The following is a 25,244-nucleotide window of genomic DNA, read 5'->3' as shown; positions in this document are numbered from 1 at the left end:
GTAATCAATTCAAAACATTGAAGCAAACCACCTAAATATACTGTAGTTATGGGGGCATTTCATGAAATTTGTCAGCACTGACTAAATTCTGAGGTCTGAAAATTTCAGTGAATTCCCAGGTTTTGATATTTCTATGGTAACTTTCAGAGAATTACAGCTTTCCACTGCTGACATCAATTCAAAACATTGAAGCAAACCACCTAAATATACTGTAGTTGTGGGGCATTTCATGAAATTTGTCAGCACTGACTATATAGCATGCTTTATCATGTATTAAGTTTTTGAATTCTGCAGTGACAGACATTTGAAAGAAATAAAAACTATCAACAGAATCACAAGATTCGAAGCTCGCGGTCTCAACCGAAATAAAACCCCCAACAAAACCACATGTTCTATAATCATCCAATGGCCCCTACATGTATTTGGATTATTAGTTGCATTGCTGCCTATAGAAAATTATTTTCTTGAAGTCAAAAGAATGATGATTTGTGATTTACTAATTTTAGCAAGGAGACTAGGTTTACATGTATGATCATCCATTTATCTGTTGTTTTTTTATTTTATTTTGTGAGATATGTATGCTGTCATTTTTTTTTTTTTTTGGGGGGGAGGCTGCTGAAAGACAGACGGATATGTTGTACTCACATCATGGTTGCCCTTTCCTCGTTCAGATATTAGGCCCTGTGATCCTGATCAATTTAGCTGTGATAATGGTCTGTGCATTCTTAGCCAGTATGAATGTGATCACCACAGTGACTGTGGCGATGGCTCAGATGAACACGCTGGCTGTGGTAAGTGATCTGATGTAGTATAGTGGTGTGGTAGGGTCATTCTCTTAGGATTCTTCTTCCGAGGCTTAGGGTTCAAAGCCTTACAGTAAGCTAGTACTAATACCTTACTAGTAACATACTATTGGTAAACTGCCAACTTGTCTATTGCCAACTTGTCTACTCCTCACATGGTCAACCCTCATTTAGTCTAATGCCATTTCATCCAACATTTCATCTAAAAACATATTTTGCCCAATAAACATTTGGTCCTATAATCACTTTGTTTAATCACCAGTTTGTCTATGACCATTTCGGCTCATAAGCAGTTGGTCTAATAACCATTTTCTTTTCATTCATTTTGCCCAATTAACACTTAGTCCATTTAGACCAAATGGTATATGGACTAAGTGGCTACTGGACCAACCGTTTATTAGACGAAATGGTAGGTGATCAAAATGGCAATTACTGTAGACCATGTGAATAGTGTACAAACTGATGGTAGACCAAGTGATAGTAGACGAGTTGGAGTTAGACCAATTGAAAATAAACCGTACTATTTCCGTATTACTACCCCAAACTATATACCAATAAAAAAGCCAAGAAGATGTAGAATGTACAGTATGTGTACATGTATGAATAATTGAGATCCCTGCATTGTGTTGATATTAATAATGAGCTCTCAAGGTTTCTCGGTGTAGCTATTCAAATTTAGAAGACAGAAAAAAATACACTTTGATTTTATGTATTATTGCTTGTCTTGTTCTGCTTTCATGCATTACACTTGCTACATGTACCTTAATAGTCTTGTTCATTATCTTTTATTCCGTTTAACCTTTATTCATTGCTAATTTGTTGCAATGCTTGTTATATTTCAGATTATCCGCAGTGTTCATCGATAACTCAATTTACATGTGATAATGGTGTCTGTATAGCATTGAGTCAGAGATGTGATGGAAACCATGACTGTATAGATAATTCTGATGAGAAAGATTGTCGTAAGTTATATAATCCTATACTCTCATCTTATAAATATATTCCTCTTCATTGCTTTTAATCACTTGTACAAAGTGTATAGTGATGGACATTGTGATTTTATGTTAGAAATTTGCCAATTTGAATAGAAAAGCTCAGAATTTCATTACATTGTCAAATTTACAGAATGTAGCGATTATTTTACCACAGATATTTTTAAACTAACAATATGCTATTATCTTATTTCTTTTCATCAAAATGTTACAAGATGTTCCAATCTGTTTTTGTACTTGTTTTCTTTTGTTACATGTACAGCGAGTTGTTCTGCTGATGAGTTCACATGTGAGAATGGCCGGTGTGTGAGTAATAGTGATGTCTGTGATGGCTCCGTGCATTGTCAAGACGGGTCAGATGAAAGATTCTGTGGTAAGAAAAAAAAGACCCTGCTACTTTTTATTTTATTTTTCTGCAGTGTTCAAATACATTTTGTTTCGATATTAGCCCCACAAACATTCTAAGATAATGAAGCCTTTAATATTCAGATATGCTCAGCAACAATGGTCATAATGTTATGTCATAATGAGATAAATTGTGGTAAAACTCTTGAAAATTATTCTATTATGTTGCCACGATTTATATCATTTGGTGTCATATTTATATCATTTGAGCATTAGGATTAGGATTATAGTGTTCAAGTTTGCCTCAATGTGCATATTTTCTATCAGATCAATGGTCAATAGAGCTTTAATATGTGACCAGGCATGGCTATTCCACGAAAAGTCGCCAGAAATGAATTTTCAGTTAAATATCCCGATGGAAAGAAGAGGATATCAGCTTTAAAATGATATATACAACCCACTACCATTGGATGACCCAGCTCATTACAAAGAGAAGAACTTTGACTACCATAGAATCTTACTTTTGAGAAAAGAGGGATTAAAGTTGACAAGTCTATTGTGCTAGGTGACAAAAAGAGGGTTAGAATCATGATCCTAAACAAGGTCATCAAAATCAGCTCCAAATTTGACGCACTAATTAGGCACATAGAGAGGCATCAATGAAAGATCTTGTCTGGTTTACAATTTATTTGAGTTCAAAATAAGGAGAATACTTTGGTTTCAGTAAGAAGAACAAATTGCAAAATAATCCAAAACGACGAAATATGGGTCTAATTAAAACTGGCAAAACAACTATTTGGGTTTGTTTGGCACACCCATCTTTTTGTAGTCCATAGAAAAAATATACTTTTTCATGAAATACTAAAATATTAAAAATTGACTATTCTGACCAAAAATCCGCTTAAAGTCCTCATAATGATAAATCACACAGTGCGACTTTATGTGGGTTTTACTGTTCCTGATCACCTTATTCTTATAAAGTTACATTTATCTGTGTAGTCTTCAGGTATTTCTCCCCACTATTCATGCTTAAAGAGTGATTTCACACATACACAAAGAAATATGGTTTCCATTCATAATCTCAAGATAAATCAGTACATGTACATGTAGATGAATAAATAAAGAAATGAAGAAATAATACTGGAATGGGTGCATTAATCCTTATTTCCTCCACATTTTAGAAAGTTACTTTTTAACATTTTGATTTGTTTGACTTTCAGGTATAAATGAATGTTTAAACAACCCTTGTGATGATGTGTGTACCGATACTGCAACAAGCTTTGTGTGTTCCTGTGTTAACCGCCCTGGATTTGTCTTAGCACCAGACAGGGTCTCTTGTGTCGGTAAAAAATATTGAAGCTCTTATTATTATCTTATATGTTTTTTTTGAAAAAAAAATTATTTCTTCAGAGTAGTATAATCATGTGTGTTGCATAAGACCAAAACATCCTATGTGGGAAATATTTTGAATAATGAAAATCTGAGCAACTTAGGCCAAGTAAAAAAAGAAAGTAGTTGATCGTCCTCGCGCGCATCTATTTTTGCCGCCGCATGAAATTTTTTACTATTTACTATTTTCAAAAATTGGCAAAAAAAAATAATTAAAAAAAAAAAAAAAAAAAAAAAAATGTGACGTTTCTCGTCCGCGCTTCCCTTTTTTATTGCAGCATCAATTTTCTTGATATTTACTATCTTTATGGCTGCTGAATAGCGAAAAATATTCACAAGATTGGCGAGCGATTTGCTCTCATGTGCTCTGGGATCTCTCTCGCAACTTCAAAAACAATTGCAAAGTCCGATATCGCCGTAAATGCAAGAAAGAAAAAAATTCTGATTTGTTTTTTTATTGGAATCTAGAAGATACCATCATAAATTAGCGAGAAAATAAAGTTTGCAAACTCGGAAAAGATCATGGATTTCTTCATTTTTGGTGCATTTTCGGGGACCCCGCTTCCTGAATCTGAACTAATCCGTCGCGTGCTTTGGAAATATGGCGCAGATAAATCAAGTTTAAAGACATAATTTGTATTTCAGCGGGGGTTTTTTTGGTGAGTGATAGCGCCTGTACTTCGATGTGTGTTACGGTGATTGACTGTGCTTGTGACTCTGTTGGGTGAATCGGTGTGCTGGGATGATGTGATTTGACTGTGCTGGCGCGACTTGTGAATTTGTAAAATGAATTGAATTTTCTGGCAAGTTTTCCGGGGAGTTTTCTAACATCAGCAGGCAATGCATTGAATATTCATTAAATAATTTCAAGTGGGTTATTCATTATCAAGATTAAAAATCATTAATGGGATTCCAGTAAGTGCCAATTCTGTTCAAATTTGATAAACTTCATTCTTCCTTCAGCTGTTCAATTTGATGGACAATTGTAAAAATTAGTAAATATTGAAATAATAAACATTATGTGAACATTTAACAATTAATTCAATAATCATTTAACCTTGATATCAATTAAAAAAATGAATAAAAATTGAACAGTATTAAACATGTAAACGAATATACATTACAAGCAGCTGGAACTGCGATGCGATTAAACCATGCCCAGAGCTAAAAAAGAGATTGGCTCTGGAAAACTGAACATGGCTCCATGGTAATAAAAATAACCCCCCCCCCAATGCATTTTTTACCCTTATATATATATTAATATAGAATAATGTTTAAATCATTCACTTGACATGAACATTTTGCTTTACAACAATACAGTACCGGTATACATCAGTAATATATCAATAGATTTTTATCGCATAATACATTTTCCATAGATTTCCAATCAATTGTATGTATATATATATATATATATTATGCATATATATATATATCTATATATATATATCATGCATATATATATATATATATCTAAATATATATATTTCTACTCATTTATTATAATATTGAGCATGCATCGATCACATAATTCGAGTTTGACATGGCCTGACAATCATTTGAATAAAAAAAAGCAAAAAAAAAAAGTAAATAGTAAGGACCTCCCTCATCACTGATGTAAGAAAAACGGGCCGAGAAAATGCCTCCTTGTTTTTTAAAAAAATAGTAAGATAGCAAATAGTAAGGACCTCCCTCATCACTGCTCTCAAAAAACCCGGACGATCAACTACTATCTTTTTTTACTTGGCCTTATTGGAAATGATATCTTATTATTCTTTGCTTTTTGTAATGGCCCTTTTGATTTATCTCCTAGTTAGGATTTATACTTAAATGGATTGTTTAACTTAGTTCAAGTTCTAAAAATATTTTTCTCTTGCAGCTTATCTTGTAATCATAAATGCAGACCTTTGTGTTACGCAGAAATCACCTTGTATTGTAAAGCTAATCGATTGCTGAATTTGCTATGATATTGATGACTACAGTGTCATAGGCATCCAAATGAATGCTTGGGTTAACACTGTAGGCTATGGAGGGAAAATAGTATTATTATTCATTGCGAAGCATGTAATGATGCTTCTCAAAGAAAGGAGATTTTTGTAGGGTTTCCTCTTGAATGTGGGGCCCCACAGCTCAGATTTTTACAACCTGCATGTACACAAAGTCACTCAATCCCTATCTGTTATTATCCCTTATCAGTGCTGTTTAATAAGATACATAATGACAATGATAATAGTCGAATGTTAATGTTGATGAATAATAAAGTAAGATGAAGATGAAGGATGATAATCCTAATAATCCTGATAATGATAAAGATGGTAATGATTACAGATGTATACGATGACAAGAAGACAATGGATGATGAAGATAATGGGCATTTGTATTCTGCCATGTATCTGCAGATATTATTTAGAAGGCACACAATTATTGTCTATCATCATCCTTTCTCAGGTAGCTATTCCCTGTGTTTTAGTGAAGGCCTGTCAGATACCAACTCTGTATAAATATCATGCTGAATAATGAACTATATGGATTGTGTAAATTTGTTTACTGCAGATTTTGACGAGTGTGCGATGACTCCTGATGTGTGTAGTCAGATCTGCCTGAATACAGAGGGCTCGTACAGCTGTGACTGTACAAGAGGATATGATCTCCAGCCAGATGGATCCTGTTTATTAACAAAAAGTAATGTATGCTATAGAGTTATAGTGTAGTATAGACCAAGAAGGGGAAGAGAAACGTGAAGGAGAAGGAGGAGGAATAAGAGGAAGGTGAAGGGGAAGGAGGAGAAAGAGGAAAAGGAGGAAATGAAGAAGAATAAGAATATAAAGGAGGATAAGGATCAAGGAGGAGGAGGAGGCGGAGGAGAGGGGTAAGGGATGAAGAAGAAGGGGAGGAGTAGAAGAAAAGGAAATGGGGCATAGTATTTTCATCATTTAGAGTTACTCTTATGGTAATTAAGTCCCTAGTTTTATGTTATCGTGCCCAGTAAAAAGGAGGAAGGAAGGGAAGGAGGAGTAGGAGGGATGGAAGGAAAATCAGAAAGAAGGAAGGGAAGGAAGAAGAGGAAGATAGAGGGAAAACAAGGAGGAAAAATGAGAAGAGGATGAGAAGGAAGGATGAAGGGAGAGGAGGGGAGGGAAAATCAGAAGGAAGAAGACAAAGATAGAGGGAAAGGAGGAAGGGGGAGAAGAAAGAGAAAGATAGAAGAAAAGGAGTAAGAGATGAAGAAGGAAGAGGCAGAGCTGTTATGTTTTGATGGTTAAACAGTAGAGGAGACGATATTAGCAAAAAGTAGTGTGCTGTAGCCCTTGGAACAAAATAGATTATTGGTGTTTGCAATGGATACCTTGAAAACTCTTCAATGCTTACTTAAATTAATTTATTTTCCATTGATACATTTCCAGCTGAAGAAATTCCCCACCTATTGGTTGCAAATCGATACTACGTCAGAGACTATGACACATCGAATCCCTCTGCCAACACCGCCATCTTAGCTAATTTTGAATTCGCCGTGGCACTGGACTATGATATGGTTGGAAACCAGGTGTTTGTATCGGATGTCATTTCAAATCACATCATCCGTATGGATATGAATGGTGAAAACAAAGTGGATATCATTGATGATGATGGCAACAGCATAGAGGGACTCGCAGTGGATTGGGTTGGAAGGTATGTATAGAAGAAAAAATAGCGTTGCTAAAATTTTGCCATCAATGGCTAAGCATTCAATAAAAATCAAGATTTCCATATGAATAAAATTGCAAACTTATGTATTCCGAGTCAGAATTTCCGACCCCGATAAGAACCTGTTCTTGGACTTGGACTGTTGCGTTAAACCTGCTGTTGATCATAATGTTTGACGTCGATTGTAATTTACATAGAAACAATGATTTCTGTTGCCTAAAGAGCCATGTCACTAAGGTAGCTGCCACTGATTGTAAAATAACCAAACAGTATTACATGTATGCTGTAGGTATATTGTCTATCATACAAGGGATAAAGCTAGAATGCTCTTGGGACTATACAGAAAGAATGAATTCTTTTGTAAATGTTTATTTACTATTTCGATTTTTATTTGCCTACTTCCTCCTAAATTTTTGTATAGTGCATTATTTCAAATCCATTTCTGACAGTTATCATGTTTTGCGATGTGGCCCAGTATCTTTTGATGCTGATTTCCAAGATAAAAAAATTATTCAGAAGAGAGATGAAGAAATTGAGAAAGGGAAATATGAAATGTACTTTTGCCTTTTCCGTTGTGATGCATTAGTATCAGAAATGGATTTGGCTACATGTACATTTTGTGTGTGTGTACAATTAGAATGATGCATTCGTTAACTCTTTTACTTGTATGTGCTGTCTCTTTCTTGTTTTCTGTAGGAAAGTGTACTTTTCAGATCGACCAAGGAAAGTCTTGGAGGTGTGTGAGATGGATGGAAGTAATCGTCGAGTTCTAAAACGAAATAACCTCTCCCAGGTACGAGGAGTGGCAGTAGATCCAAAACATGGGTAAGCATGTCATACTGTAAAGTCCCCATTTTTTTTTTTCATTTAAGAAAATTCTGATAAAAATTTTGTTTTCACATTTAAAGTCTGTTTCTTTGGTGACATGTACAAAACATTAAGAAATTCAAATATAATCCTCTCTTTAGTCATTCCAAAGAAAGCTGAAATCCATCCCATGCCACATACTAGTTGGGCGTTTCATTGAAAGCTTTAAGTTATGAAAGACTTTAAGATGACTGAGGAGCTAAAGAACAATGAAAATTTAGTGCACATACATACCACAGGATAGGAACACCTGTCATTCCTAAAGTTGCCCAATAGATACAAACAGCTTTATGAAACACCCAAGTGAAGAAATGAAGATCGATTGTGACTAAAATCCTTTCATTGATATTGTCTTCCAATACATGGGGTTAGGTGATATTTATGTTTGGAAGGATTGAGATGTGAGTGTGCATACATTTGATTTAACATGAATTCTACAAGATTGTGCACTGTATTATCACATAATATTACAAGGTCTGCTTGCAGTGCGTCCCAGAAAAAAAGAAACCCGTTTCAGAGATGAATTTCACAATTCTTCAGAATGTCTTATTCAGAAATTTGACACCAATAGTAAAGAGTCTCTCTTCTTTGATATGTATGGAGGCTTTAGAGTGCTGTCAAGATGGTGCAATGATTTATCTTGCCATGTGAAAAATAATAATGTTATCAAATGTCAACATGACGAGAGATATGTTATTTTGCCATATGACGTAATAACGTTATTATTCACTTTTGTTTTCTATTATGAAATTCATTGATAGATTAATATGTCTCAGTGTTCTCTGATGTCTTTCACCAGGAATATGTATTGGACAGACTGGGGACTGAGGGCGTACATTGGACGTATGGGAATGGATGGTAGCAACGCTATTGAGATACATAATAAAGACATTGCTTGGCCTAACGGAATCACTGTAGATTATACTGCTGATAGAATCTACTGGACTGATGCGCATCTTGATCATATCGCGTAAGTTGTTTATGTGTGTTGTGAATTTTTTTTTAAATTATGATAGTATTAGCGTTATATTAGAGTTATGTCTTATGGTAGTTCCAAAGTGTGCATGTTCCAAAGGGTAAGCCAGACTAGCCAAGTCTTACGCATTAGGCTTGAAACTCCTCCTACTGTAGGTACTCCTACACTCCCCCCAAAGCTCTTACTCGTGCTTGTACCACAGCCTATCCCTATTTACATTACACAATGCCTTGTAATATCATGCTGAGATCTCTTGTTGAAAATCCCATGCATCACTGGTCTTTGAACTTGACATCTCTGTCTAAGCTCACATTCTACTCTCAAGCCAGAACCCTTTTCTTGGAATGAATCTTGCGATTATGACAGTGTTGATCAGACTAATACCTCAAGATTGAGCAAACTCGGGATGATAGAGAACTGTAACATCTATATACTCTTTCACCTTTACACATCATGACCTCACCTAACTTGTAAAGGTCATCTTGTGTGTCTGTTGAAGAACACACTACTTTCTAGAAATCGAGTGCATGCTTCCATGATAGAAAATTGAATGTTGTCATACTCAAGTTTATTAAAGTTAATTCACTAAAATCATTGCAGGTTTGCAGACTTGGATGGCAACAATATCCATGAGATTGCGAATGACGATGTTGTACATCGGATCGCCCATCCATTCAGTGTTGCTGTGTTTGATGATTGGGTATACTGGACCGAATGGAATATCAAAAAGATCTACAGGGCTCACAAGTTGACTGGAGAGTACGAGGAGGAGTTTGTTACTGGCATGTATCATCGTCCCTTTGATCTCGCCGTCTATCATTCTTTAGTTCAAGATACAGGTAATTACAATGTAGATCAATGCCATGAAAACCCACATTTTGGTACATCCGACCCCTGTTTTCCATCATTTATTTCATGGAATTGTCAAGCCATGATGTTTGAAGAGCATTTGAATTTTTGATATGAAGTAGAAAACTGAGAAAAATAATTTCCAGACGGTTCCTTCTATAGGGGATGGATGTACATGCTTTACAGAATTACCTTAACAACATTATGATGTCCATTCCAAAGTTAAGATTTTATTGTACCATATTCAGTTAAATAATCAACAACGAGAAACAAGATAGATTACAGGGGCACACTTGGACTACGGGTGCATGCCACAATGCCCAGTTTACTGGGACAGCTGATTTTTATAGCAATGTCCTACAGATGCATTCAAAGTACTTTTCATTTCATCCAATGTCAGTATAAGTCTCAACAAAAACTTTGGTAATAAATTAATCAATTCATATGACTCTAATCAATTTACCTAGAGCTTGTGAACCCATGTGGAACAGACAACGGAGGGTGCAGCCATCTTTGTTTGCTGGCACCGGGTGGAGGGTATACCTGCCTGTGTCCTGATAACTATGAGATGGATGATAATGGTATCTGCGTGGAGAGATGCCTCAGTAGTCAGTTTCACTGTTCTGCCGATGCCGATTGTATCCCTTGGTTCTATGAGTGTAATGGAGAAGCTGAATGCTCTGATGGGGAGGATGAAAGGAACTGCCCCGGTAAGAACCTCTTGACTTTCATTTTTCTTGACATCGGGTGAATGAGCATGATAAAAGAAATATATGTACAATTGAAATAACAAAACAGTGAAATGAATTAGAAGGATAAATGTATAGACAGAAAAATAGTAATAATGATGTCATTAATTACTAAAGGCCATTCTGTGCTGCTTTAAAGGAGAATGAAACTCTTGGAGCAAGTTAGCTTTTGTGAAAGCAGAAAAATCAAAGAATAAGATCAACAAAACTTTGAGTAAAATAGGACTAGCAATAAAAGAGTTATGAGCATTTGAATGTCGAGATCACTAATGCTATGGAGATCCTCCCATTGGCAATGCGACCAAGATCTGTGATGTCACACACGTACAACTCTCCCATTCGGACACTGAAAATATACCCCAAAACATCTCTTTTTGCTCATTCTAATCATATGACAAACGATTCATCAATGATATAATTTTGTGAAACCTCTGTACTTGTCATCTCATAAAGAAAACACCTAACCTTGTGATAGACTCTATAAAAGTGAGAATATAAGTGAAATAAGTACTAAAGTAATGAGGGAGTTGTACGTGTGTGATATCACAGATCTTGGTCGCATTGCCGATGGGAGGATCTACATGGCACTAGTGATCTCAATATTCAAATGCTCATAACTTTCTTATTATTCATTCAATCTTCCTCAAACTTTCAACAATATGTTTCTTTGATTTTTCTCTTTGATATGGATTCAGCTAGTTTCAAGGGTTTCATTCTCCTTTAACAAACAAAGCAAGTAATGGAAAGAATAGTGTAATTTCTTGTGATAGAGCACAATATGTCTCTCATTTATGTAGACACCACTGCATGAACATGAATGTTCAATGGCATGATTAAGGTCATTCAATGAACCCCGGCCCTCTTTTACCCTGTTCATACAGTATACATGTATGCCTCAAATACTGCAATATTGTATTGCTGAATGAACATACATGTACATGAATGAACAGGGCTTAGGGTCAGATCTTGCCGGGGGATATGGGCTAAGGCATGTTTATACATCAATGAGTTTTTTGCTTTAAAATGTCATACTATACGCTCATCGATGGTTAACCGTGATTATGCAGTCACACTTAACTCTTTAAGAAACACCCCCCCCCCCCCGATTTTACATTTTCTTTTGTTCCGATAGAAGGAGAAAGGATATGTGACTCTGCAGTGTTCCAGTGTGATGGTGGATTCAGTTGTATTCCTATTCCATGGCTCTGTGATGGTGATTACGACTGTAATGATGACACAGATGAATCACACTGCAGTAAGTACAAGCTCTCCATTTTCGTTCTTTGATTAATTTGATGTCTTTTCAGATATTGATTGATAAAAAAAAGTATCATTTTCTCTATGATGTGTTTCTAAAAATGTATTTATAACATATTTTGGTCTGCATAATTTGCCTGTGCAATACCAGAGCGTAGTTTGACAAATTCCCCATAGGTTGTATTTAGAAAACTTAAGTTGTGCTGTATTGCATCATGGTCTAATGAATAATAATGATCATTAAAGATACAGTAATGATCATATTGGATGGCTTTTCCCTCATATGATAGCAAAATGTCTTTCTATGCTGTTTATTATAATATCAATATTCCTAGTACTAAGAATCTTGCTTTCTGGTTGCTCAGAATAGATTAATGTGATAAAATATAGTTTTGCCCATCACTCACAAGCTGGTATTTTGTCTTTCACTAATCTCAAATTAATCCTTAAGCCGGGTACACACTACATGTATGTGATTCATTGCGATCCGATTTTCAAATAAATTATCATTACATTTGATATGAATATTCCAACCAATAAAATCTTAGCAATCATAGATAAGAATAGTGGTATGACTACTGAAATGACAATTCAGTCAAGTTTGAGCCTCCCTGTAGAAATAAAAGCAAATTCAATTCCAAATCACAATGACGTCATCGTCGGCTACGACTTGAAGCCGCTTTGGACTTTACTCCGACAACAGGGCTTGCCACAAAGCAAAATTATGATTTATTATCCCTAACATGATGCTTAACTTCAAATAAAGTAATTTTTTCTTCTTGGAACTTTCATATTTAATGCCGAATGTGATTTATTAAAAAATTGCGTTGTATCGGATTGCATACTGTGTGTTGGGCTTTAGTGTCATTAGTTTACGTGCAAGTAACAGTATGCACAAAATGAATTAACCCAGCAAAATGAGTGTTAAGGGGAAGTCCACCCCAACGAAAAGTTTATATAAATTAAAAAGAAGAAATATAAATTGAGCTTGACATTGAAAATTGTGTCAGTATCAAATGAAAAAAAAGAGAAAAATACAAGAGTTTTAAATTTTGCTTAAGTTTCTGTATATGCACAACACAGTGATATGAAAATGAGAAAGTTGATGATGTCACACTTGCATTTTCTTTGCTTAAATTATACAGTTTTTCAAGTTTTTCAGATTTGACTATAGGGAAGAATTTCATTGGGTCATTAAAGGTTGAACTATGGCTATTCCATATGTTTTAAGGTTGAATAAAACTAATTATTACATAATATGAAAAAATGAAATATTCATTTTATTTATTATTAACATGTATATAATAAAATACAAAGGGAAGGTTCAGTGTTGACGTCATTAGTTCCCTCATTTACATACTGACCAGGATAAGCTTACAACTGTGATATGACATTCAGCATTTGCTTTTTATCTAAAGTGTCTTTTTTGTGCAAATTATCAAGTCCCTATAATTTTATAGGTGAATCGTTATCACTATCGATGTGAAATATAGAGCAAATATCATCATTTGGAATTTGGGTAACAAGATCTCTTTGAAAATCTTCATTTTTTTTCCTCTCTGTATATCCAGTTAATAATGAATGCCAAGATTGGGAATTCAAGTGCAACAGTGGAAAGTGCATCCCACGTAGTGAGGTGTGTGATAGAGATGAAGACTGCCCTGATAACGATGATGAAGATGAAGAGTTGTGTGGTAAGTATATAGCCTTGGGGAACGCCATTACATTTATAATACAAGAAAGTTTATCTGCCATTTTCTCAGAACATTACATGTTATGAAACAGCATAGAATTCATTTATATGTCACCACCAAGAGCAGAGAAATTTCTGCAATATATTATACTGTAGTTTGTGATATCTTATTGAATTCATAGATGGAGTGAGAGTTATTATTATCATGAATGAATTTTATCCTTGCATCATGTAGCACATCCCAACACAACATGTTCGGAAGGTTACTTCTCTTGTGCCAATGGTTTCTGTGTTCCTGAGGCATGGGTTTGCGATCTGGATGATGATTGTGGAGACATGTCAGATGAACCTTCAACATGCTGTAAGTCCACCTCGATATGCCTGCTGCCATTAACATACGTTGAACAAAAAGTGACCACATATTTTGTTTTAACATTTGAGTTATAAATATCATGCAACATACTGTGTGTCTCGGGGAAGAAAGAAAGCCTGTTTTCAGAGAAAAATATCACAAGCATTTGAAAAGTTTTGATAACAAATTTGGCAAGAACAATAGGAGCGAAGTTTCTTCTTTGATTTGAGACCAAATTTCTTACTCTTCTTGCTCTTCTATGTATGAGCCTTTATTTTAATAACGTATCTTTCACTTAATTATGGAGGAAAAATAAAATTTCATGATGATGTAGATGAAATACCATAAATTATTTGACAATTTTGGAGAAAAAAAATAGCTGGGAATCCTTGTTTCCTTTGTACTTGGACTCACTGTACATTTTCTTGCTTGAGTTTTTTTTTGGTTTTATTGATGTTTATCCGATGGCAGCTCCGAATCCTGGTTGATAAAACTAATACTAAAGCAAGAAGCGAAGTATACAAGATGCAAGGGTTAGATATTCTGCAGCGTCGTGTTCCACATCAGACATCATTTACCTTTATAGCCTCAAGCTAGATTATAGGCTAATTGAAATACAGTGTTACAATTAATGAAATCAGACTTTGAGGACCTCTATCTATCAGAATATAGATAAATGAATGTTAACTTCATTCAGAAAACAATTTATTAGTCCTGTATTTCAAAACATAATACTTTATCACTGGGTAATAATTATAATTTGATATATTCGAATAAACTTTTTCTTCGATGTTCCTTATGTAGTTTGCTTATTGATCTGTTATTGTTTGTATCCCAGATCAATCAACATGCCCGCCTGGTTGGTTTGGATGTCAAGATTCCTATCGTTGCATCCCAAATTATCTCAGATGTAACTTATACTACGATTGCAGGAATTCTGATACTAGTGATGAAGATGGCTGTCGTAAGTAATCATTATGATGGCATTAAACTTAAACAATGCCAACCCTGGCAGAATTGTGTTTTGTTTGTGACAACATAGACTATTAGATCCAAACTCGTGTCTTACATTTTTGGCTTCATTTTTGCTTGTGTGGCAAGTTCACAATCAGTTGATAATGCAGTGACATTGTAACTTTTGTATGAATGGTTACATGTTGATATCGCTATTGCTATTCCTGTTTATGAGATATGGTGATGTCATGAAATGCTTCAGGGGTTATTTTTGTTTTTTGACGGACGGGGTTTTGTTGAGATGTGACTGATAAGTCCCCCAGTGAGTTCAGAATTAATTGTCTTAGGATGCTGTAGGGATGCTGTATATTGTGAATAGTTTTCTCACTTGTTCGTGTTACATGTCATATTGATGTTCGAAAAAAAAAGAAAATGTGTTTTTATTGATAAGAAAGAAAACAAATGGAAATGGTCATTCTACATGTACATGTACTCTTTCATGGTTTGCCGAGGCTACCCTGTGTCACAGAGCATACATGTAAAATATATTTCGTTTCTCTTTGTTATGAGACTCTTGTTTAATTTCACAAGTTTGGAATTTTGAAATGCATTTAAGATCAAGATTTACTTTGCTTTATCAAGTATTTAGGATTAAATTGCCTGAAGTCCGAGCCCCTTTCATGTTTTATTGCTTTTTTTTCATTTCAGCTTTGGGGGCATAAGGTTGAAACAACGTGTAATAGTGAAAATCTAGATTGCAAGTTAAATGCAGAAATAAAATTTAGTCGTGTGGACGTGCATGCAGGACTTAACAGTGAGTGATCCATGTCTGATTGGGGATGCTTCTAGCCAGATGACTAGAATTATTTCTACTTTTTACTTCCTGGTTGAATAAAATTGTACTTCAGATTATCTTACAATGCAGTACCATCTCATTTTCTAACTTTTTTCTAACTCTTGTAACAGCTGAAGTGACGTGTGATCCGATAGGAGATTTCAGATGTGATAATCACAAGTGTATCCCCAAACGATGGGAATGTGATTTCAATAATGACTGCGGAGATAGATCAGATGAATATGAAGGATGCGGTGAGTTCCATAAAAATCTATGTACCATATTGTTTGAAAATTATGTGCATTATCATATGTGGTCAGGAATTATTCATTATCTGCACTATGAATCCGGAAATGATACTGTCAAAGTGATGGTAAGAATTTTGAATAAGAATTGAAATGTATTATATATATATATATATATATCATTTTATCATATTATTATATAATATATATTATAATATATATATATTATTTCATATATCTGAAAGATAACTCTGCAATTCTTTTTAGAACTATCTTGCATTGTAATACCCAAAATCTTGTCACCTAGTCTCACTACGAAGCAAACCTTCAAAGCTCACATCACCATAAACTCTCTTTCTGTTTATGTACAGTATACCGACTGTGCAGTGAGAGTGAGTTCCGCTGTTCTAATGAACGTTGCATCCAAGGAAGCAAGGTGTGTAACAATATAGTTGACTGCCCCAATGGAGAAGATGAACTCGACTGTAAGTATATGAGGGCTTTGCATTTAGTCTGGTGCTGGAAAGTGGTGTCGGTGTTACTCCAAACACCAACACCAGCCACAGTGCCTAACATGAAATGAGGCTATTGAATATGGATTGTCCTGTTATAGCAAGGTGTTTATCCAAACATCAACACCAGCTTCAACACCTAACATAAGATAATCAGAATTGACTTTGTGTTATGTACAGTATGTTGGGCCCATCGCCAATTGTTGCAGGTTGTTGGCCCAAACACCAGCCACATGATTCAATCAGTGTTAATTAAGTATTAAAGGGATAGTTGCACTTTGTGAATAGCTGATTTAAAAAATTCTCAAACTATACGATGAAAGATGTGTATGAGTGCTTGTATTTGTCCAAAAAAAAACCTGAAACACACCTTAGTATAGGATGAAATGCTATAATTTAGACACATATAGCTGCGATTTATCAACCTGAATTTGATTACCGTTTCTGAGATGCATTTAGCTTATGCTTGGTTTTCTCCAATTGAAAAAATAGTCTCTGTTGGCTGTGTTGACCGCCTTTGGTTGTGTCTGTGACTCCTATGCACAATGTACTCTTACATGTGGCTACACTGTACATTCACAGTACATTCTACGCACTGTACTCTGGTCATGCTTGGTTCATCCAGAGTTCATGTACAGATTCGCACTGTACACATTGCAAATGAAACCAACCTTTATTCATTTCCAAACTTTGGTTTGCATCTCCAAAGTTTTGAAGTAGTTCCTGTAGATAGCTTGTTATTGTTTTTGTGGTAATTTCCAGCCGGGGAACTTCAATGATACCAAACAAAAGATAATGTATGTACAGACATAGCAATGCCCCTGGCTCATTGCATAACTTGTTGAAAATGCTTGTATTCTTCTTTGGAAGCCTCCTCAGTGATAGCCGCATTAAGTTTTAGTGCTCTGAAGCTGGTTTCATACCAAAATTCACATGATTTTTCTTTGAAGTACACCTGGTATGTAAATCAAGACAAGTACTTCAACCCCGCCCCCCCCCCCAAAAAAAAAAGCCTAACCCCCTGAGAGGGCACCCCCCTTTAAAAGTCTGTTTGGTTTCTCTTCCTTTCATACACATAAAACAGGTGGGGATCAGAATTGCCCTAGCGGTTACATGAACTGCGCATTTGGGACATGTATCAATGAAACTCTCTTTTGCAACGGTCGAAAGGATTGCTATGATAATTCTGATGAAATCGGTTGTGGTATGTATGCCTCACTTTTGATTTTTCACTCACTTTTCATTTTTTGCACTGTTGTAGTACCGAGTTTCCTTTTCGAGATGAAGAATGTAGATTTGTTTTAGAAAAAAAGTACATAAACATTGCCATCTCTAGATTGATGATTAGCAGAGGAAGTAATATCTGTTTGTAGTGCGCATGGAATTATCACTTATGTACAGTGTGTGAATGAGATGCACGGGGTAGATGTATTGATCCTTTTTACACTCGAGGAGGACATACAATTTGTTGCATAATCATTTTGAACTTGACCAAAATCTAAATACCATTTGCAAATGCCTCATAAGAAGAATACTGTTTTATAGCTCAATCTATTGCCTATTCTATGTAACCTCTCTTTTTGTGCAATTGTTGCAAATAAACTTTCAATAAGTATAGTCTTTCTTTGATAGATCTTTTCTTTGACAAATATGGGAACAGATATCTGGCTCAAGTTATGGTACCAGTATATTGCAATTGGGACAAATTTTGGGGACAAGTGTTTTGATGAGGCCTGCTACCCTCAGGATAATAGTGACCAGGAATACTATGGCCCATATTCCTATAGTTGAATCCATTGTCTGGAACTGGAGTTATCATATATGGGTCATTCCATGGGGTTGGGGCAACAAATCATGTGATGTCCATGTAACAATGGTATCAGCTTTTTCATTACACAGAGAAGATCAGTTCAAATGGGGTTAAGTTTTGATGTGTCAATTTAAAGATGATGTCTAATTCATTTGGAAATTGGGAATCTTTAATGGATTTGCTGCAAAACAAATACAAAGTTTTACCACCGTTACGTGGACATCACATTGGCATAAAGTTGGCAATAAATTCTCAGGTGTGAATCTGTCATACATTATGATGCTTGAGAAGTAAGACTTGATGAGATGCCATTTTTTTTACTGGTAATTTTATGCATACATTTGCCTTCTTTACTTGAGACACGGTTTTGGAGTTCTGGTACATGTATGTCACAAAAATTGCCCCAACCCCATGGAATGAGCCATATGCACATTTCATATATTGATTATGGTTTATATTCAGTTCATATACTGAGAAAAAAGCCTGATAAGGAAGCATGCTCTAGTTACATTGTCCTTAATTTGTTCTTGTTACCAAGGTACTTACAGTCATAAGCTCACTTTTTGAATTGATTTACCCACTGTTTATGTAAATTTGATATAAACGGTAGGCTCAGCAATGCAGTAACTTGAGTGAGAAGCATGAATATTATTTGCTGTGACAGTTAAAGTTTTTCACGTATGTGCTGAATTAGGAGCAATTGTACAACGCCTACTTAGCTTGTTGTACGCGAGCAAATGGGAGGTTGAATGTCAAACATTCGTACCGTTGCACACAAGACGTACCATCCAAATGTACCGTTGCACAGCTTTAGGAGGTGACGTCACAATACGATTTTATTCATTGCGCTCAGTAAAATGAAGGTGTAATACGCGCGTATAAGCCTGCTGGCTAAATGCGCAATACTGCCCAAGGTCATCTGCGCTTGTGGGATTTTGCTTTTCGCTTTCAATTTTTTTGCTCCCTTTTCATAGATTACTGCAGGGAAATTTTTTTGTTTTTTTCATATTTTCGCAAAATTCTGAGGCGTTGTACAACACAAATAGCAAATATTCTTATTCGTGCAATGGTGCAAGATTTTGCATTCGGTGAAAGAAAGAGACGCTCTATTCAACTTGGCTAACGCCTCATTGAATAGAGCATCTTTCTTTCACCTCATTCAAAATCTCGCACCATCGCACTCATGCCTATTCGCTATTTGTATATTGCTGCATGCAGTCTGCATAACCTATAGATTTAGAGCACAGATCCAAAACCACCTTTGTAAATTTAGGCCAATAAGTCCATTTGCAGAGCAGTAATTGGGGAAACCATTCACATAATTCCATCTTCTTTGGAGTAGATATTTGCATGTACATGTACAGTCTATGATATATAGCTTCAATATAACATATTTCTTTACTGTTTTAAACCTTTTCATATCATCCTCAATCAATTTTACACACGGTGAGTTATATGTATCTTCGTGTAGTGTTATGTAAGCCAAAATAATGCCGTATTGGAACAATGTAGTCTCACATTTATGCATGATTGCAATGACCCTATATTCTGAATTCATGTATTACCAGTGGCCCAATAGATGTAAATGTAATTTGCATTTTTTATCATGTGTGCAAAATGATTTGTGAAACAGGTGATGATGTACATGTATAGCATTGAATGGCATACATGTAGGTGAGCTTCAAGCATACAATGTATATCTGGGCACCGTCTTACAAAGAGCCACGATTGATCCAATTAACCACAACTATGGACGACCAGCAACATCAACATCTAAAATTCAAATTTGTTCAAAACATTTTCTAGATTTGATGTATATTCATACATTTAGCATTCCCTTGAAGATTCAGCGTGGTTCTCTTTGTTTACTAAGGAGATTGAGATAATTTCCAGTAGAAAAAATTATGATATGGATGGATTTCCATACAGTTGAGATTGATTGGATCAATTGTAACTCTTTGCAAGACGGGGCCTGTTTCATGTCTTGTTTTCATATATCAAATTGGTATTGGTTATGTGACATTAAAAAAAAAGAAGTAGTGATATCAGTTATGCTTTATTATGATTTGATCCATATTCAAACCTACAACTGACAAATGTAAGCAGTGTAATGCAATGGAAAATTACCTACCTGGGAGTGGGAGACCATAGCGGCTCTTTCGGTACTGTGTGTACAAGTAGCATGTTTTTTTGGAGAAAATATTTGAAGATATTGCAGTTTGTTACCTCACAGCTATCCCCCCCCCCTCCCGGGCTGCAACAAATTCCACTATCCTCCATTCTTTTCCAAGGGGAACATTTCACAAAGCATGTTGTTACTGGTTTTCACTGAAAAATTTGATCTCGGCCAATCAAATCAAATATTACAGTAGCTTATAATACTCTCTTATAAACACTTATGACAGGATGCTTTATGGAATGCTCTCCTGGCCGGTCTTTCCTCTATAATCCCAATAAATCTACTCCTTCTCTTTGCCCCCAATTGCCTTTCTCTGTGTCAGTTCTCTACTTAGCTTTTGTTAGTCTCCCCATCCTTGCATGAGAGAGAAAGTTTGCCAGGTTTGGAATGGAATTGAGCTTAAAAAACCCCTTCTGTTCCTTCATTAGCATATCAAGAACATTAAAATGTAATAGTTCAATATATGATATTTCAGTGTATACTTGTGAAGTGCTCCAGTTTGTTACATCATAGGTTTACTTTCATCAGGTGTATGAAAACCGGATGGGCCTTGGAAAAGTCTTTTAGGATTTGCTGAAACTGAGAATTAACACTGATTCATATTCAATTGTTTTGCACGGAATTCTTCTATTTTTGTAATTGCCCGTTCTGATGAAGTGATACAAGGTAAAAGAGATAGCCACTGACTTTGTGAGTTCATGCTCCATGTTATATTTATCGCAGTATTGTGATGTGATTATACTTGTAATCATTTCAGTTATAATTTGTTTTTCTCTTCATGATACATCTGCAGCATCTACAGGATGCGAGGAAGGTGAGTTCCGATGTACCAACAATCGTTGCATCCCGGTGCAGTATGTCTGCGATGGAACGAATGAATGTGGGGACGGAAGCGACGAAACCAGAGAGGCATGCCGTGAGTAAACATTTCTTTGAGCTTATATACAAAAAAAATGACTGATTTCTCTATTTTTCATTAAGAAGAGAGAACTTAAAATTCATGTAATGGACATGATGGCAAAATTGCTTTGGGCCAGTGTACAATTCAATACCTAAGCCAAATATTAAACTGTTTTACTCAGTGTGTTGCTAAAGTAAATATATCTTTGTTACTCAATTGTCCCTTGATGAAGTAATTTACTTAGGCAATCAGTGCTCTGAATTGAATACTAGCCCTGGTGATAATGATTCTCGAAGGAAGAAAATTTGTCTCTTCGTTGCAGCTTTCAAAGTAATAGATTTTTTTTGCTTTCTCCTCAGCATTTACACATCAATATAAAGATGCCAGATAATAACAAAAAACTATGATTTCCTTCATGAATAGAATCCAGCAATTGTGTTACAAGTGAAGGTATACGATTCAGGTGCCGTTCGTCTGATCTGTGTATATGGAGAGCTCAAGTATGCAATGGACACAACGATTGTGGAGAGTCGGACACAAGTGATGAAGAACGATGTAAGATTCTTGTTTCTAGATGGATGGATTAATTGATTGATATATCAATTATATTTAATAGATGGATTGATAACATGTTGATTGATTAATGGTCCAGTTGCCACACTGTTTGCTTGATTGAATGATCGGTTGATTTATTTATTTATTTATTTATTGATTGATTGATTGATTCATGGATGGATGGATGGATTGTTGATTGATTGATTGTGGAAGAGCCATGGTGTAGTGGTTCTGACTCTCGCCTTGTAATAACCCAGAGAGCTCCAGCCCGCGTAGCGGGCTGGAGCCCAGACGCTCAGTGTGCAAACGGGCATTAAGGTGAGAGTACCGTGAAGTTTGGTCAAAATAATTTTGATAATACATAATTAAAACAGAAATTAAGCACTTACCACGATTGTATGGATGATAGTCTAACGAGTGGCAGTTTCCTGACATCGAGGCACAGACTGGAACCTCAAAAAACGATCAGTTCTGTCGCGGTGGCTCTCCTTCTTTCAAAATTCATAGCAAAATGGCCGTTCGAAAGGGTGTAGGGCGCATGCGCGAATTTGACAAAGTCTATATGCGCTAGTGCTATACTAGCCTCGGTCTCGATCGGCCATTTTGTGTTGAATTCTGAAAGAGGAGAGCTACCGCGACAGAACTGATCGTTTTTTGAGGTTCCAGTCTGTGCCTCGATGTCAGGAAACTGCCACTCGTTAGACTATCATCCATACAATCGTGGTAAGTGCTTAATTTCTGTTTTAATTATGTATTATCAAAATTATTTTGACCAAACTTCACGGTACTCTCACCTTAATGCCCGTTTGCACACTGAGCGTCTGGGCTCCAGCCCGCTACGCGGGCTGGAGCTCTCTGGGTTAGCCTTGTAACAGAGGGTCGCGTGTTCGAATCCCACCACGGTCTAGCGTCCTTTGGCAAGGTGTTAATCCACACTTTGCCACACTCGACTCAGGTGCTAAATGGGTTCCTGGTAGGATGCAAAAGTTTTTGTATGTTTGAATATATGCCAGCGCCAGTGGCGGACCGTGACCCGGAGGAGACAAAGCATTGGGGGGGGGGGGCACAGCATTGTTCACAAACAATACAGTGCCCCTCCAATGCTTTGTCTCCTCCGGGTCACGGTCCGCTACTGGCCAGCGCCATTATGAGGCTGCGATGAATGCAAGGAATGCTCCCCAGGGAATGGAAATTGTGCACTTTTCGTGCGTGATTGAAATGATTCCAATGACCGGGGTAATAATATGCTGTAAAGCGCTTTGATTCGTTATGGGAAAAGGGCTATATAAAAACATCCTATTATTGTTATTATTATATTATTGACCTGGTTTATGGTTAGATTAGTTGATTGATTATTGATTAATAATACATTGATTGATCAGCAAATTGATGAATAGTCCAATATAAAATTGAATTAATTTATAATGATAATAAAACTAATCTTATATGTATGTAATGCTTAATAGAATAGAAAAAAAATTCTTTCTCATACAGGTACATATATATGTATATCATTATTCTGGTCATTGTATTAGATGATTTATGGAATGAATTCTATTTATAAAATTGATTGGCAAATTGTACATGTACTTATTTGATAAATGGACCAAGATTATTTTATGATTGGATTGATTTCTGGATTGCTTGATTCATCAGTATTTCGATTCATAGATTATTGAATTGATCATTTGATTTACTGGTTTGTTGGTTAATGATACTATATATATTTATAAATATATACATAATTTCTGTTTATTAGTTAATTGATTGACTGTTAAGTTCTCAATGACGTGTTCATACCATTGTTTGTGTTCATTCATCTATATTACACAGAACCTGAAAAGTGATATGAATTGGTCAGCCAGAGTCAAGCATGGCCTAATGAATAAACATTCACATTTCTATACATAGGTCCAAGTGCAGGGTTGATCTTATTTCTTCACTTTCCCATTTGATATTCTAGGCACACCCGGTGTTTGTACAGGTGACACTTTCAGATGTCCTAGTGGTGAGTGTGTTCCATTCACTGCTGTGTGTGATGATAACAATGACTGCCTGGATAACTATGATGAATTGGGCTGTGGTAAGTTTTATTTGAATTTGGAAAAAATACATTAAGACCCCTACATTTGATAAACTGAAATAATTCAAACTAAGATTATATGCTAACATTGATTACATTGAATTTTCTGTTTTATCTGACAGCTTGCTAAAATCTAGATAAATATGTTGATGAAATGCGTCTCAGGGCTTTGGAACAAAAAGGTTGCAATTACCAATCAAGATCATTGTTACATCAACATTTTATTGACTTTGTAGTAACCAATTACAATTTATATTAGAAAGGATTGTGAGCCCTTACAGATCCTAGATTGTCCATATAGTGGAGATTTAGTGCAATTTTCATAGGCCAATTGAAGTAGAAGAAATAAAATGTCTCTGTATCCTTGAAGATGTAATGAGGTCCATTGTTATAATATAGTGTCATTAATCCAATCAATTTCAGCTGTGAAAAGTCGGCAGCATCATTAAATGTGACAATTGACAAATTTATTTTGATTTTACTTTTCACTGAAGTAGCCTTGAATATCATTTTTCAATGCTGTACATGTATGTCTATACCAGCTATTTTTGTGCTTGAGCCACACTAGTGGCAGATCTAGTATTTCAAAATTGGGGCACAAAGAACAAATTTTAAGTAGGGGGGGGGGGCACATATGACAATCTTCTTTAATAGATTAAGCTGTATTAATATGCATGTTCAATGGGTGATTCTAAAAGAATAAAGGGGGGGGGGGGTCCCTTGTGTCACCGCTTGGATCAAATGCTGAGCAACAGGCTTTGATTTTATTGTTGACATTTACAAGTATTGGTTTGTAAATATTTTGTACTAAAGTAATACCAATTATAAAGAACTTCAACATGAAACACTTTAAAATTTATATTCTGGCTAGAAAAGGTTTAATTATTTCTCTTGTGATTCTTGTTGTCACAGATAAAGATGCTTCCTGTGATGAAAACAATGGTGGGTGTGAGCATATATGTACCACTATCAATTTAAACAGTGCCGTCTTGTGCCAGTGTAAACATGGCTACACGTTAGCAGCCGATGGGCGGAATTGTGTGGGTAAGTACACCTATTGATTTCATCAACATTTGTCTTCCAACTAACTGTCAGATCCTTCAAATATATCTGGTAATTGTAATGTTGGGATCCCGGCCGGGCTGGAACTCGGAGCCTAGCGAGTTGGGGAATTCCCCCCTTGGCCACTCTGGTCCTTCAGATAAAAAAAGACC

At 35.8% G+C, this 25,244-nt stretch overlaps 1 protein-coding gene across 2 annotated transcripts in view; it reads left to right on the top strand.

Moving 5' to 3' along the window:
* The window catches only part of LOC129258336 (low-density lipoprotein receptor-related protein 2-like), a 53,055-nt gene that overhangs the window by 5,508 nt on the left and 22,303 nt on the right, over nucleotides 1–25,244 (top strand). For both annotated transcript variants that reach the window (XM_064097264.1, XM_064097258.1), the window contains exons 6-26: nucleotides 672–791; nucleotides 1,646–1,765; nucleotides 2,058–2,168; nucleotides 3,361–3,483; nucleotides 6,083–6,211; nucleotides 6,934–7,198; nucleotides 7,910–8,038; nucleotides 8,880–9,050; nucleotides 9,657–9,895; nucleotides 10,373–10,615; nucleotides 11,787–11,909; nucleotides 13,483–13,605; nucleotides 13,840–13,965; nucleotides 14,795–14,920; nucleotides 15,877–15,999; nucleotides 16,362–16,475; nucleotides 17,587–17,706; nucleotides 21,285–21,407; nucleotides 21,816–21,947; nucleotides 23,911–24,030; nucleotides 24,943–25,074. In XM_064097264.1, the coding sequence (XP_063953334.1) occupies nucleotides 672–791; nucleotides 1,646–1,765; nucleotides 2,058–2,168; nucleotides 3,361–3,483; nucleotides 6,083–6,211; nucleotides 6,934–7,198; nucleotides 7,910–8,038; nucleotides 8,880–9,050; nucleotides 9,657–9,895; nucleotides 10,373–10,615; nucleotides 11,787–11,909; nucleotides 13,483–13,605; nucleotides 13,840–13,965; nucleotides 14,795–14,920; nucleotides 15,877–15,999; nucleotides 16,362–16,475; nucleotides 17,587–17,706; nucleotides 21,285–21,407; nucleotides 21,816–21,947; nucleotides 23,911–24,030; nucleotides 24,943–25,074 (3,012 nt within the window). The remainder of the gene's footprint in view (nucleotides 1–671; nucleotides 792–1,645; nucleotides 1,766–2,057; nucleotides 2,169–3,360; nucleotides 3,484–6,082; nucleotides 6,212–6,933; nucleotides 7,199–7,909; nucleotides 8,039–8,879; nucleotides 9,051–9,656; nucleotides 9,896–10,372; nucleotides 10,616–11,786; nucleotides 11,910–13,482; nucleotides 13,606–13,839; nucleotides 13,966–14,794; nucleotides 14,921–15,876; nucleotides 16,000–16,361; nucleotides 16,476–17,586; nucleotides 17,707–21,284; nucleotides 21,408–21,815; nucleotides 21,948–23,910; nucleotides 24,031–24,942; nucleotides 25,075–25,244) is intronic.

Source organism: Lytechinus pictus, chromosome 1 (genome assembly GCF_037042905.1).
Source record: "Lytechinus pictus isolate F3 Inbred chromosome 1, Lp3.0, whole genome shotgun sequence".
Classification (NCBI taxonomy): Eukaryota; Metazoa; Echinodermata; class Echinoidea; order Temnopleuroida; family Toxopneustidae; genus Lytechinus; species Lytechinus pictus.
This window is presented reverse-complemented; position numbering and strand designations above follow the sequence as displayed.